The sequence below is a fragment of the Acomys minous genome (genome assembly GCF_964271855.1).
Source record: "Acomys minous genome assembly, chromosome: 12".
Lineage (NCBI taxonomy): Eukaryota > Metazoa > Chordata > Mammalia > Rodentia > Muridae > Acomys > Acomys minous.
In genome coordinates this window covers 73,551,699-73,566,205 of record NC_140493.1, presented here as the reverse complement: position 1 = coordinate 73,566,205, position 14,507 = coordinate 73,551,699, and the positions used below count along the sequence as shown (strand labels likewise).

General features: G+C 43.6%; 1 protein-coding gene across 3 annotated transcripts in view; it reads left to right on the top strand.

Annotated features, from left to right (window-relative positions):
* MYO1D (myosin ID) overlaps positions 1–14,507 on the top strand; it is a 303,283-nt gene that overhangs the window by 218,621 nt on the left and 70,155 nt on the right. For all 3 annotated transcript variants that reach the window (XM_084750418.1, XM_084750417.1, XM_084750419.1), the window contains one exon: positions 5,940–6,094. In XM_084750418.1, the coding sequence (XP_084606544.1) occupies positions 5,940–6,094 (155 nt within the window). The remainder of the gene's footprint in view (positions 1–5,939; positions 6,095–14,507) is intronic.

Here is a 14,507-nt window from a genome sequence, read left to right as displayed (position 1 = left end):
ATCATCCATCTGTATACTTGAAAATCTATGACTTTTTTCCTAAATATTACATATAACACATGTGCAAATTATATTGTAATTTATACTTCAGTTTTAGCATATACCGATTGCACAAAATACGTTTTCTTCTGGTATTTTCATCCTTTGTGCCATGTGCTTTGACCATATTCACTTCCCACTCTCCTCTCCTGCCTGCTCTTCTCCCTCCCACTAATCCTCTTTCTCTTCCTGACTAGTCCCCCTGCTGTTTCCATATCATGTATATCTAGATGCCACATACGGGAGAAGTCTAGGGTTCTGTACACAAGAGAAAACATGCAGCCTTTGTCTTTTTGAGTCTGCCATGCTTAACATAATCATCTCCAGCCCTGATCACTTTTCCGCAAGAGACATCATGACATCCTTTTTCCTTTCTGCTGAGCAAAATTCCACCGAATATATATATATATATATATATATATATATATATATATATATATATATATATATATGCCGCTTTTAATGCATCTATCTGTTGATGGGAAGCTGGCCTATCAGCTTGGCTGTGGTGAACATGAGTGTGCAGGTATCTGTTGTGTTACGGTTCTTTCAGGCCTCTGCCTGGAGTGCTATGGCTGAATCATTTAGTCTCTCCAGCCAGCATGTGGGTGCTGCTCCTCTTCATTGCTGAGCCACCTCTCCTGTTGAACTGACACTTCAAGGTGTGTAGGAGTGGGAGTTACATTTTTTTTTTAATTCTCAGTTAATTATTTCTTTTACCTGCTATTTATAAAAATAAGTAAGATAGGGCTGGAGAGATGGCTCAGAGGTTAAGAGCACTGACTGCTCTTCCAGAAGTCCTGCGTTCAATTCCCAGCAACCACATGATGGCTCATAACCATCTATAAAGAGATCTGAGGCCCTCTTCTGGCGGGCAGGTGTACGTGTAGGCAGAATACTGTATACATAATAAATAAGTAAATCTTATAAAAAAAAATAAGTAAGATATAGATGGCATATGTCCACCAATTAAAACTTGCATTATGGACTAGAGAGATGGCTCAGAGGCTGAGTGCATCCTGCTCTTCCAGAGGACCCAGTTCTGTTCCCAGCACCCCCATAAAGCATCTCACAGCGCCCTGTAACTCCAGCTTCAGGAAATTCCCTTCTGACCTCCACAGGCACCTATGTGTATGTGTACATGCATGCGTGTGTACATCCACACCCACATACAAAATCCTTTTGGTTATATTGAAAGATCCAGGTGCACTTCTCCATGATGAGACAGATCTGAGGACTTTCAGACTCTAGTTCCAAGGAGAAAATTTGTTTTCTCCTCTGTCTACAGCATTTATTGCCAAAGATTACCAAGAAGTTAGAAAAGGCTATAACCAATAAGAATGATGAAAGAGTAATAAATGCAGGTGAGCCCTGGCCACTTGCTGCCGAAAGGGTTATTGTTTGTATACATAAGGTGTTTAAAAGTGCATATCCAGAATTTATGCTTGCCCTAAAGAACTAAAAGCCATCGAGTCTGACCTCAAGCAATGCCCTCTAATTAGACAAGCATAGATCATAAGATAGTAGGAAGGGGCTGGAGAGATGGCTCAAGAGGTTAAGAGCACTGGCTGCTCTTCCAGAGGTCCTGAGTTCAATTCCCAGCAACCACATGGTGGCTCGCAACCATCTATGATGAGATCTGGTGCCCTCTTCTGGCCTGCAAGTGTACATGTAATGTAGGCAAAACACTGTATACCTAAATAAATAAATCTTAAAAAAAAAAAAAAAAGATTGACAGGATTTTTTTTAAAAAAAGCAGGAAGATGTGGCCTCCTAATCAACTGAGCTTTACTAATGTCTGTCTAATGCAAGCCATCCTTTCACTTGTGAATTCAGCCTGCTGATTACTTTAGGCTTTCCCATCTGTACCTATGATATTTGCATTCTGATTGTCTCACAGGGGGGCGGGGCATTCACATAAGACAACGAGAGAAAGAGAATATGAAACATTTATGCTTCATCAAATCTTGCTACCAGAATTAAGTAATCAGGATGGCTTCCGCACTTCTCTGTGTAAGAGAGCATTCTAAGTTGTATAGGAATTGCCATCCAGGCCTGACAGTGCCTGTAATCCCAGCATTTGGAAGGCTCTGAGGCAGCAGCATCAACAAGAGTTCCATGCCACTGGCCAGAGAGTTGGCAGAAGAGGAGGCTGAGCCACAAGAAACCGAATGGTATCTGAGATCCCGTGGTTGAAGTGTACAGCACAGGCAGGTCTCCTTCAACCCGCAGCCCTTCCACTCACTGTGACACCTCCCAGAACAGAAGGAGACTTTCTCAGTGTTGTTTGTCCTTGTGTAGTGAAGCAAGCGAAGTGCTGCTGTCTGTCTTTCTCCCAGGACTTGACACACCCTGATGCCTAAGTATATACAGGGGGAAAAACTAATTCTTTCCCTGCAGCAGATGAAGCTGCTCTTCCACAGGGAAAGATGGGGAAGGCAGTGGGGGAGAGCTCTGGAAGGCTAGGGGGCTGCCAAGGAAGGACACTCTGAGAAGGGGTCCTCTGTGTCCGCACAAGTGAGGGTCACAGCAGCTTGCAGCCTCCAGCTGCTCTTCCCAGCCCCTGGAGCCCCTGGGAAGCACCGCACTGCTACTCTAATTCTCATCTTATTAGGCTCTAATCAAGCTTTCCTGTGAAGTGCTACATGAATTCAATTTTGGATTTCGCAAATAAAATAATCAAATGAGAGTGAAGCATCATAGGCATAAAATGTTTTTTCAGATGAAAATGATATTTTTAATTTAATCACATAAAAATCATCTGGATGCAGTGTATCTAAGTGGCAGAGGAATTGCTGTGTTGCCTTACCACTAGCCCCAGACAGCCATTTGTACAAAGGTCGGTGAATGATTTCCAATTATTTAATTGTTTTCCTTGCTCTCCATTAAACACTGACCTGACATTTGTTAAAAATGCACCACAGCCAGGGGATGGTGGAATGGCGCAGTGGGTAAAGGCACTGGCCACCAAGTTCCGTCCCTGAGCTGCTCATGGTGGAAGGAGAAAGCCAAAGCCCACCAGTTGTCCTCTGACCTCCACGCAAGAGCTCCGTGGCTTCTGGGTGCCCACACACACAGTAAATGAGCAAATAAAATCCACCCGAGAACTCTCCTCCTGCGGAAACACTGTACTAGGAGTACCGACTTACAGATCTTACGTTCATTTATGTGTGTTGTTTAGGGAAGCTTCATGTGACAGGGTTGAGGGTTCAGCTAAGTGGGAGGGCACTTGCTAGCATGCTCGGGGCTCTGAGCCGCATCCCCAGCACTTCAAGAAAAGAAAAAGAAAGAAAAGACAAGGAATTTAAACTGGGTATGATAGGAAAAAACATGAGTGTGAGTCAACTCATAGCCTGATTTCTAGTTTCTAGGTTAACATATCAGCTGAGCACCTTGAGCCCTGCTTTCCTGTGAAATGTGTGAGTCTCCTTGGCCTTCCAGATCTACAGCTGAAGCTGTAGTCTTCTCCTGTGCTTGGATAGTCTCCAGAACCCGGCTGTATAGACTCCCATGAGAGAGAGGTTTCTATCTCTGCTAGATCCAGCCCTGGTGCCAGCATGTGCACTGTCCTGCAGCTGCCTGTTCCCTGCTGGTTGCTTGCTCGCTGACGGCACCAGTGGCAGTCAGAAGGTGGCACAGCAGTATTGCCTGCAATGGGAGAACAAACACCCAAGATGAGAGATCACTCTGATGTCTGCTTTGTTGTTCAGAGTAGGATGCCTTGGGATGCAAATAGCCAGGGAGCCGTAATTTTTTATTTACATGTAATAAAATTGGCTTTCATATGTGGCGCTGGTTATACAGGTCTGTGAGCATTGTAGGAAGCACTGGCCCAGATCGGGACACAAAACTAGAAAACCCATAATTGGGATCATACACATGTAACCTTTGGAAACTCACTCAACATAACACTTTGATGTTTATGCTTGTCGAATAATCTGTATCATCAATTTGTACCTTCTCATTGCTGAGTATTGCTTATAGATGTCTCTTGCGTTGTTTATCCATTCACGAATTGATTGGCATTTGATTGCATTCATTTGGGGTCATTATAGAGCTACTGTAAGCAACAATGTATAATTTTCTTCAATGAGCTCAAAGGTGAAACAGTGGACACCTCCTAAGCTGACACTTCACCCCAACCATCTACAAGGTCTGACACTGTAACTTTTTATAAAATGGTTGGAAACTGGAAGAAACACACACACACACAAATTTGAGGTTTTCATTCATTTGTGTGTCTTTGTCTGTGTCTGTGTTCTGGTTTGTTTTCAGGCAAGTTCATGGTAATATCTCATTGTAATTTTTATTTGCATCTCCTAAATTGCCAAGAATGTTGAACACCTTTTTGTGTTTGCTTGCTATTTGGGTATTCCTTCTTTAGTGAAGTAACCCCCTATCGTTAGCTTTCTTCTAAAAGTCTTAGAGTAAGGACGGCCACTTGAATAAACATTTGTCTCTGTTGGAGTGTAGATGCCCACATATCTATCACAAGCTCTCTAAGTTGTCTTTTCTTTGCTGGGTCACCCTTCCACCTTTGTGGGTCATAGCTGTGAGGCTGTATTTCTGAGCATGCTTTTCTATTTCAAAACTTCTGTGGCTGTTCTAGCTCCCTCGCCTTTCCATGTATGCTTCACAGTATATGTGTGTATGTGGATATATATGTGTGGATATATATATATATATATCCAAAACATTTTATTTTGGATTATATCTGTAAATCAACTTCTAGAAAATTGGCATCTAACCAGTATTGAATTTTCTAGTCTCTAAATGTATTTTCTTTTCATTTGTTTAGGGTCTTTTTTCTTTCATCTGTATTGTAATTTGACTTTATCAGCATTTAATAGTTTTCAATGGATACGTCCTACACACACTTTGTTGGATTTCTAAATATTTTGGCTTTTAAAAAGTCATTGTAGGTAGGGCCAGCCATTTTGTTTGTTTGGTTTTGGCCTTGTTTAATTTTTGTTTCATTCTGTATTTTTCAAATATTTTATTGGATTCAGTTTGCTAATAGTTTTATATTCAAATTCAGGGAGGATATCAGTTTATTGTTTTTATGCTATTTATTTTCAGTATCAGAATAATGATTCTTAAAATGAATTAGATGTGTTTCCTATTTTCTATCAAAAATATGGAGAATTAATGGTATTTCTTTAGATATGTGGTGCAACTCACTAATGAAATCAGCTGGGCCTGGAATCTCTCTTTGGAAATATTTCTAATTAGAGATTCAATTTCTTCAGCAGATATAGATCATTCAGGCTATTTGGAGGAGAGGGAGGTTTAGTAGTTTGTGCCTTCAAGGAATTGTTGGGTTTAATTGCACGTAGAGTCCTTCAAATAATTCCCTTTTTATAGTTGTCTTTGTAGGCTGTGGTGCCCCTTGCAGTCGTAGTCCTTGTCATAATCTCTCTCTCTCTCTCTCTCTCTCTCTCTCTCTCTCTCTCTCTCTCTCTCTCTCTCTCTCTCTCTCTCTCGTTTTTGTTTTTTGGGTCTCCCCCCCCTCCCCCCGAGACAGGCTTTCTTTGTGTAATAGCCCTGGCTGTCCTGGACCTCTCTTTGAAGACCAGCATGGCCTCAAACTCACAGAGATCCTCCTGCCTCTGCCTCCTGGGATTAAAGAGTGCTGGAATTAAATGTGTGCGCCGCTGTGCCCAGCTCCATTTTTCTCTTAAACTAGAAGCGTGTCGATTTTATTCATTTTCTGAAACAATCATCTTTTTGTTTCCTTGATTTACAATCTCATTTATTTCTTACCTTTACCATTTTCCTTTGTCTCCTAATTCCATGGAACTTGGAAAAGGCAGAAGTCATCAGCACCATTGCTATAACCTGATTTCACCCATTCTTCCGAGAGATTCCCTAATGGTCCTCCATGTGTTGCCTCCTTGCAGTTGACTGGTCTAAGTGTCTCCAATGGGAAGGACCAGCTTGTGGTGTTCCACACAAAAGACAACAAAGACCTCATTGTCTGCCTCTTCAGCAAACAGCCGCCCCACGAGAGTCGAATTGGAGAACTTGTTGGAGTCCTGGTGAATCATTTCAAGAGGTAAAGCTTTATTTTTGTAGCTAAAATGTTTAATCATACTTATCACTGACCTTGGTTTGTGCCAACGTGAATATATGTAGTTTTCCTCCGCAAGGACAATTAAGGCATCCGTTTCCTGGAAGGTAAAATTAGCATCCAGCCTTATTTCAAGGCTAGGAATGGTCCTCTACTTCTTCTGTATCTAGCTTTGCCAACACTGAGAGATTCCCTCATGGTTATTTCATTGCTGCCAATCCAAATGTAATGTAATTCAACCCAAACAATAGTAGGAGTCACTTTATATTTCTATAGCCACTGCTTTGTATGCACCCCAAATGCAATCAGTTAGTGTGTCTGCCATGACTATAAACAAATTAGAAAGCAGATTTAAGATAGCATGTAGGTCCATAAAGGTTGAGGAAATTCCCGTGACGGGAAGAAACTATTACAGAAACAGTCATGACAGAAAACAGTATATTCTGAAAGAGTCACTGTAAAACAGGATGGCGTCTTGGGGAAGGGGCAGGGTGAGTTGGAACAATGATAATAAGAAATGTAGGCTGGAGAGGTGGGTCAGCTATTAAGAGCACCCAAACGGGTTCACAACCATCTGTAACGCCAATTCTAGGGGATCTGACACCTTCTTCTGGCCTCTGTAGGCACTGCATACATATGGTCCATAGACCATACATGCAGGCAAGACACCTATACATGTACGCATAAAAATAATAAGTGTTTTTAAAATATGGACCACAGATTCACCCACCTACCCAGTGGAGGAGACTATTCAGTAAATAATTTTAAGCAGGAGAATAGTTTGTCGGGTTTTTGCTGAAATGTAGAAGATGAACGTTTCTTTGCTGTAAGTGGTCATGGAGTATTGAACAGTGTCTTCCCCTAGGTTTATATTCTCACTGTGATGTGCTGTCTTTTCCTCATCCCCACCCTGTCTTGGTATGAGAACAAGATCATGCAACAAAGTCAGTGGTGGCAAATGGAACAGGTGGCAGCTCCGTCTCCTCCTGAAAGACACCCCCACATTCTCAGAAGTGCTCAGGGCTCCCATGTCCACAAGTTCTACTGTCTTCGTTCTTCCTGATAATGTATATAATGTAATGTAAGCAGTCTTGTTTTGTTTAGGACAGGATCTCTATGTAGACCAGGCTGACTTCAAACTCACAGAGCTCCACCTGCCCCTGCCTCCTGAGTATACTACTCATTATTATTAAATCTTGTATTCTAAATCAGAAGGGATCTTTAAATGTTTATATATTTTATAAACTATGCTTAGTGGTCATCTGGTAGAAAAAATAGAATATATGGAATTGACTTTAAAAAAGATATCAGTAAGCCTGGTGGTGGTGGCACTTCTTTAATCCCAGCACTCAGAAGAGGAAGCAGGTGTATCTCGAGGCCAGCCTAGTTTACAGAGAAAATGCCAAGACAGCCAGGGCTACACAGGGAAACCCTGTCTCAAAAAAAAACAGTGTATGTGTTGGGGGGGAGCTTTGTGATGGTCCATCCATATTGTCAGCTTGAGTGGACTGAGAGATGCCTAAGACACTACTGGGTTCTGTGAGAGCGTTCCCGAGACAGTTATCATGTGTGGCAGTAGCTAAGAAGTAAGGGTCTGGCCCTGAGTGTGGGTGGCACCATCCAGGAGGCTGGGCGCCCAGATGGATTCCCTGCATCTGCCAAACATCTGTAAAGCTAAGAAGCATACAAAGGCGTTCAGCATGAAAGGTTACTATGGAGGCCTCTGCAGTGGATGTCCCTAACTCACATAGGCAGGTTCATCTTCCTGTAAATATTTAGTCATGGCAAAGTATGCACAATAGAAGGGATCACCGCTTGTTGTCTCTTACTTGGAAGACTTGTAGTAATAAATACAGTTGATTTTGCCTGAGGAACTGAAGTATTCCTGTCTCAGTCTGTGTTCTTGTTTAGTAAATTCTAACTGTCCTTAAAAGCCTTCTCCTCATGACGGAGCTGGAACCTGATGTGGCTTGTTCCTAGGTGTGTACCTCCTACTTCTCACGTAGAAGAGAATTTGCCACTTCCTCACAATTCCTCCATGTAAGAGAGTAAAGTTGACAAGATGGTAAACATTTTCCAGTTTATTTATTGTTTTTCTGTCTTATAAACTGGGAGTTCAATTAATGATAAAGTATTAATCTCTCTTTCCTAAAACCAAAAGAGTAAGCTTGAAATTTCAACTTAGTTATCATCAACCTGATACTTGTTTGATGAGGAAAAGTTAATTTTATTTTTCTGGCCATTGTCTTTTATTGTCCGGTCTCTTAACGCTGTTAACATCATCATAGCTCACGATGTGTTTTACAAGCTTGGTACTGTTGCATGTAATCTTATTTGTCCCTGTTTTGTGATGGAAATCCAGAGGAGAGGGGTTGGCTTTTCACAACTCTTTATGTTCTAGATTTTCCCTAAGCACATTCTGTAGTCAGAAGTCAGAGGGAAAGCAACTCAAAACCACACTATGTAAGCCCATAGACCAGTGAGGCTGCGACCTTGGAGAGCAAGGAGGCAAGTCCATTTGAAAGCTCCACTACCTATCTGTCCACCAGATTGAGGAAGAAAGCAGTTGCACAGAAAACAAAAGCACTGTTTCATAAAAGGCAGTGCTTATCACGAATGGACAACACCCAAAAGCACAGGAACACCAAAGGGGAGAAAGCAAAAAGCAGATTGATAGCTACAGATCAGAGCCAGCCCAACAGAAATGGCCACATGGCCACCACCCACCAGGGCTGTAGCCTAAGGCACTTTCTTGTAAGCCATACTGACCCCAGTGACAAAGAACATACACAGGTGAGGGAGGATGGCCTGTGCAGAGGACATGGCAGGGGCAGCTAACCCAAACCCTAACCCTAACCGAAACCACAACACAATTATCTGGGTAACTCCTTTCCCCCAAGGCTACCCTTCAGCAGGTAGCCAGGAAGCAGCAAGAGAACAATGCAGGGAAAATAAGCAAAGGCAAATAGAGAAGTGGGGAGTTCAGGAATAAGCTTTATGTGTGTGTGAAAGACAGAAAAGGCTGGGTGTGGTGGCACATTCCTGTCGTCTTACCACTCGCTACACACAGACTGGAGGATCAAGAGTTTGAGAGAGCCAGGCACAGTGTCACCAGCACCCAGGAGGCAGAGGTAGGTAGACTTCTGTGAGTTCAAGGCCAGCCTGGTGAACATAGCAAGTTCCTGATCAGCTGGAGCTACACAGAGACCCTGTCTCAAGGGAGGAAAAAAAAAAGGAAGAAACAATGAAAAAGAGAGGACCAAGGTGGGTTGACAGGGACCAGACCTTCACACTACTGTCCTAAACAACAAAGAAAAAAAATAGAATACATGAAAAAAAATACAGTTTTAAAACCTAGGACATCAGGCAAGGATGGGCAGTGCTTGCTGAGAGGTGAAAACAAGGTGAGTCCTTCTGGGCAGAGCTGCCAGGCCATGGCACACACAGGGACCCAGGTAGAACATAGTATTCTCCCTGAGGCTAGGACTGGCCTGAGGAGACTAGGCCAGCAAGTCTGAAGATCAAAGTGCCAGATAGGAGAGGCATTCAAATACCCCTAGAGACCCCCTGAAGCAATCCCAGATAAGTATGTGATGAGGGGAACCCCACAACTAGGGAATAGCACCCGGGCGAGAGCCAGGGACAACAAAGGTCCTGTCCCCACATTCACAGGCACTTGTGTGAGGACCCAGGGAGATCTTGCCTCGGGAGGAGAAATTACAGCAGGCCCTAGGCACCGTGCTTCTGTAGCAAATACTGTCCAGTAAATCTTCAAAGCTAAGCCCGCCTACTTCCATAGAGCGCAGCCTGGGGCAAATCTCATGAGTATTTATAACAACACAAAAGTGTTCACAGCCAGTAAGGTAGAATTCTGATGTCTGACATCAATAAAAGATTACCAGGCATACAAATAGCAAGAATACAGAACCCGTTATTTCAGGACTTCTGGATTAACTTGAGACAGAAGGCATAAAAGTAAGGGCCAAGCCAATTCAGTAAATTGATCTTCATCACCATCTTCTTGGGGGAGCTGAAGACCGACAGTTCCTAGCACTTCCTTCCTTGGGATTCCTCAAACTAGCTACTGCTCAGTAGATGAGCCTCTTTCTCTCACCTCCTGCAGTGCCCACTCAGCCTGTTCCTGCTAGTCCTGCCTCCCCGAGCATGCACCGCCTGTGTTTCATATATTCTAAAGCATCTGAAAGCCGTGAGTGGACCTGGGGGTAAATGGGGTTTGCACGTGTTAAGCACATGCTTTCCCACCCAGGTACACTACCTGCCCAGCGTTCTCCAGTGACACATTATTCAGGGCTAAGGATGTAGTCTCGTGGGAAGGCACATGCCCGGCGAGCACAGAACCTCAGATCCCAGCATACACACATGCGCAAAAAGAAGATTATTTAATAGATAACCGGTATGGCTCAGGCATAAACCATGAGAACAGGTGCCACCTAGAAACATCTGACAGACCATGCCAGCTAGTCCACAGATGAGAAATCTCTAAAGCCAGATGTGTTCAAGATATGCCAGTGAAGATGCCAGGCTTCTGCAGCGCTTCTCAGTGCCTTTGTTTTCACATTAAAAAAAAAACAAAAACAAAAAAAAAAAAACAGTAGGACAACAAGAGTACTCACTCTCCGTTGACACAAAGCCGTGTCTAAAGTAAGAAGGCAAGGCAAGGTGCAAAATGATGTGTGGCCAGCCACCATTCGTGTGGACACGGGCATCTCCTTATAGAGACAATCTCCGCAGCTATGTTACAGTCCACATTGGTATGTGGGCCCCCCCCTCCTCCTAAGTATCTGTGTTATACGTACCTTTTGTTGCAGTGTCCTTACTTGTGGTGATGTACTCCACGCATCTTGGTGCACCCTCCCTTTTTTCCTACTCATTCAACACATACAGGTAGAGGTAGACGTAGACACCTGTAATTATCCAAAAAGCTATCCAGGAAATAAGCAACTGGCTCTGGAGAAGGCGCACCTCAACCCTAGCAGAAAGGTGGCATGGAGGCTGCTTGCTCACTGCCAACCTTATGCAGTAAATGTGCTATCAAACGTTTTCACTTTAATAGAGGGCAGCGTGTTTTTAGTATTTTATACATGGCTCTCAATTCCTTCATAGGTTCCTCTTCCTGATTAGAAAAATACAACAAAAGAGCTCTCTAAGCAAGTGGTGTGTTTTGTGATATTTCTGTGCTTTGATCCTCCTGGTGTTACTACTGGTCCCAGTCTCCCATCTAACAGGGACATGGGGAGGCTGTGCTTTCTAAGGCTGCTGAGGCAAGATCGGCCACACTAGTCTGCTCACAGGCGTTAGGAACAGTAAACCTGTCTCTTAGTGTGCATCTCACTCAGCTGTGACTACCTGCCAGTAGTGAGGATTCGGCTCATCAGTAAACAGACGGTATCATGTTGGCCTTCCTAACAAAGAAGTCACCAAAAACTGCAATATTAAGTTGTCAAAGGACCCATCTGCCCTGAGCAGCTGCCCAGGCATTTGCCTGTCTGGGTACTGGAAACCTCAGTATAGTCCCAGTCTCCAGAATGGAAATTTCCTTTTTCCTGTTCTGTGTCTATGGTGAAAGCAGAAGTTAGTACCATCTGCTGCCTTGCTTCTCACAAGCAGTATCGGTAATATCTGCTCTAATAAAGGGGCACTGTTGCTGAATTTATCTGAACATTTGACCTGCTTCTCAGATGGAGTCTCTCTCTCTCTCTCTCTCTCTCTCTCTCTCTCTCTCTCTCTCTCTCTCTTTCTCTCTCTCTCTCTCTCTCTGTCTCCCTTTTTCTTTAACACTCCATCAAAACTATAAGAAGACTGTACTTCCCAGGTAGGACAGGTGAGTGGCCTTCTGACCACGGTGGAGGAAACAGAAAAGACGAGGGTCTCAGCTCGTGACCCTCACTCCGTCCTCTTCCCTATCCCTGCCCAGCACCTTCCAGCTGCCTCCCTTGGGAAACAGCCTCATGATCCTTGATAGGCATTTCTAGACTGCTCCCTCAAAATACCTGGCTACTCAGCAATGTAATTCGTATTCCAACTAAAAAAAAAAATCTACAAGCAGAATAAACGCAGTTGAGAATAACCAGATTGCCAGCCATAGAGGATTTGTTCTTTGTTTTGTTTTGTTTCTTTGAGACAGGGTCTCACTTTGTAAACCAAGCTAGCCTGAAGCTCTCAGCGATCCACCTGTCTCTGCTTCCCAAGTGCTGGGATTCAAGGCATGCACACTATGCCTGGGTTTTTATTCATTAATTTTGCTCTGTCTCAGTGGAGTATATGACTGCTTCCTCCCACCCCAGGGTCTTGCCACGTAGCCCAGGAGAGATGTACATGGGAACCGGGAAGGAGCGAAACTTTCCTCAGTGTATAAACTGGAAATACTCCTCAAACAACGACCCAGTGGCAGAGATGGCCTTCCCTCCCTCCTATGTTACCCTGTAGGCCTTCCCTGGCTGCCCTATGGGGAGGAGCCCTTTCCCCACCCCACAGCCTTCTCCCCTCCCTTCATGGGTTCTCCCTGCAATCACACACTTTGATCTGCATGACTCAACGTCCCTTGCCTACATGTGTGTGCCTATTGCACGTACTCTGGCTGACATATGTCCATGGAGCAGAGGCTTTGTCTCTACTCTTCACAGCAGTCCCCGTGTTTTAAGCAGAGCCTGGCATGTGGAAGATTCTCTGGAAATACTAGTTGAATGCTGTTAAGTAGTTAACTTCATGGAAGAGGTCCAGCTGGCAGTAGGATGCCTCTTGCCCTTCCTCAGAGACATACATACCTTGCCTCCCTGAAGATGGTCACCCCATCTTCTTGACAGTAAGACTCTTTTTACAGTGCCCTTCCCTTTATGAATACCTCTTTCCTTGTGCTGTTCATAGTACTGCTCAAAGTAATGCAGTATATCCAGAGACCAACTGATTAGGTATTCCAAGGTAGAAAATCAGCAACTAACAAGTTCATGAGCTGGAAGAGCCATGGGTGTGCGATGTGCTGAGGGCTGCAGCTTCTCCTTCGCTTTTCTCTAACAACTAAACAACTAGAAATAATTTCAGACTCTCCCTGTCAGTGAGCTGACGAGGAAGCAGCGTGTAGAGATTTCCTGCTCAGATCAGCAGTTTCTTAATAAGTAAAAGACTTGGAAACCACAACTGGCGGCTGTGCACATGAGCCAGCTCCCCAGCGTCAAAGCTGAGCTGGGGATTCTAACTACAAACAGGTGGGAGGAAGAAAGAACCCAGAAGGCTCCGCGTGCCCTCTTTCATGTAAGCGCCCCAGGACTGAAAGATTTCTTCTTAGTTGTGGAGCCTATAAGGACAGAGAGTCACAGCAGGAAGATGTAAATATGAGCCAAAAAGAAAAGCCAATTCTGATGGAAATTATAACAGGAAATTCATATTATAGAAACTATCTGCTTCAAGAAAATATAGGATACATGGGTAAATGAAAGCACTGGCTAAGAAACAGCTAAAAGTGTTCAGGGGAAGCCCAAGATTTTAGATATTAAGTCAGTGTTAAAGTATGAAAATGGCAGTTGATGTAGCAGAAAATAGATTTGAAAAATAATGATAAGGCAGTATACAGGAGAGAACAATATTTTGTGATTTTTTTTTAATTATTGGGGGGGCGCTATATACACATGTGTTGCAGGTGCCAGAGGAGGCCAGAGGCATCAATCAGATGCTGTGGAGCTGGAGTTACAGGCAGTTCTGAGGCATCTGACATGGGTGTTAGGAACAGACCTGGAGTCCCCTGCAAAAGCAGCAAGTGCTTTTAACTGCTGAGCCATCTCTCCAGCCCCAAGAGCAATGATTTAGAAAATGTCAGAGGGCCGAGAACAAAAGCCTTGCGTTCAAATGACAGGCACACTTGAAAAGGGCATTGCAGAACAAAGGTGATCCTGGGTTCTCATGGATCTAACTATATATATTTAATTTTAACGTCTCTGAAATTTAGATGGGACTTATAATGGACAGGTTGCATAGCTATAAGAAGCAACACTTTAGCAATATATGAAAGAAGATGCATTTCACAGGAAGGTATCATATTCTGTAAAACACGGTCATTTAAAACTTTAAAAAGAAAACCTTTCTATACTGCAAATATTTTATGTGGAGATCTAGTGAATAGCTGTGTATTACCATGATGGTGCTTTGAATTTAAGGATTAAAACACTTTGTGCACGCGCATGTGTGTGTGCGTGCGTGTGCGCGCGTACATAACCTAGTCTGAGTCCCTTGGAACAACAGCTTCAGTCTTTTGAGAAGGAACGTCAAGACTCAAATTACATGCCCAACCAAGCTGTCATTTATGTTTAGCAGTCAAACACCTCAGCATATCCCCTCCTGGCACTCCTCGGCAGAGGGACAACTGTGATTAGGAATTCAAAGCCTG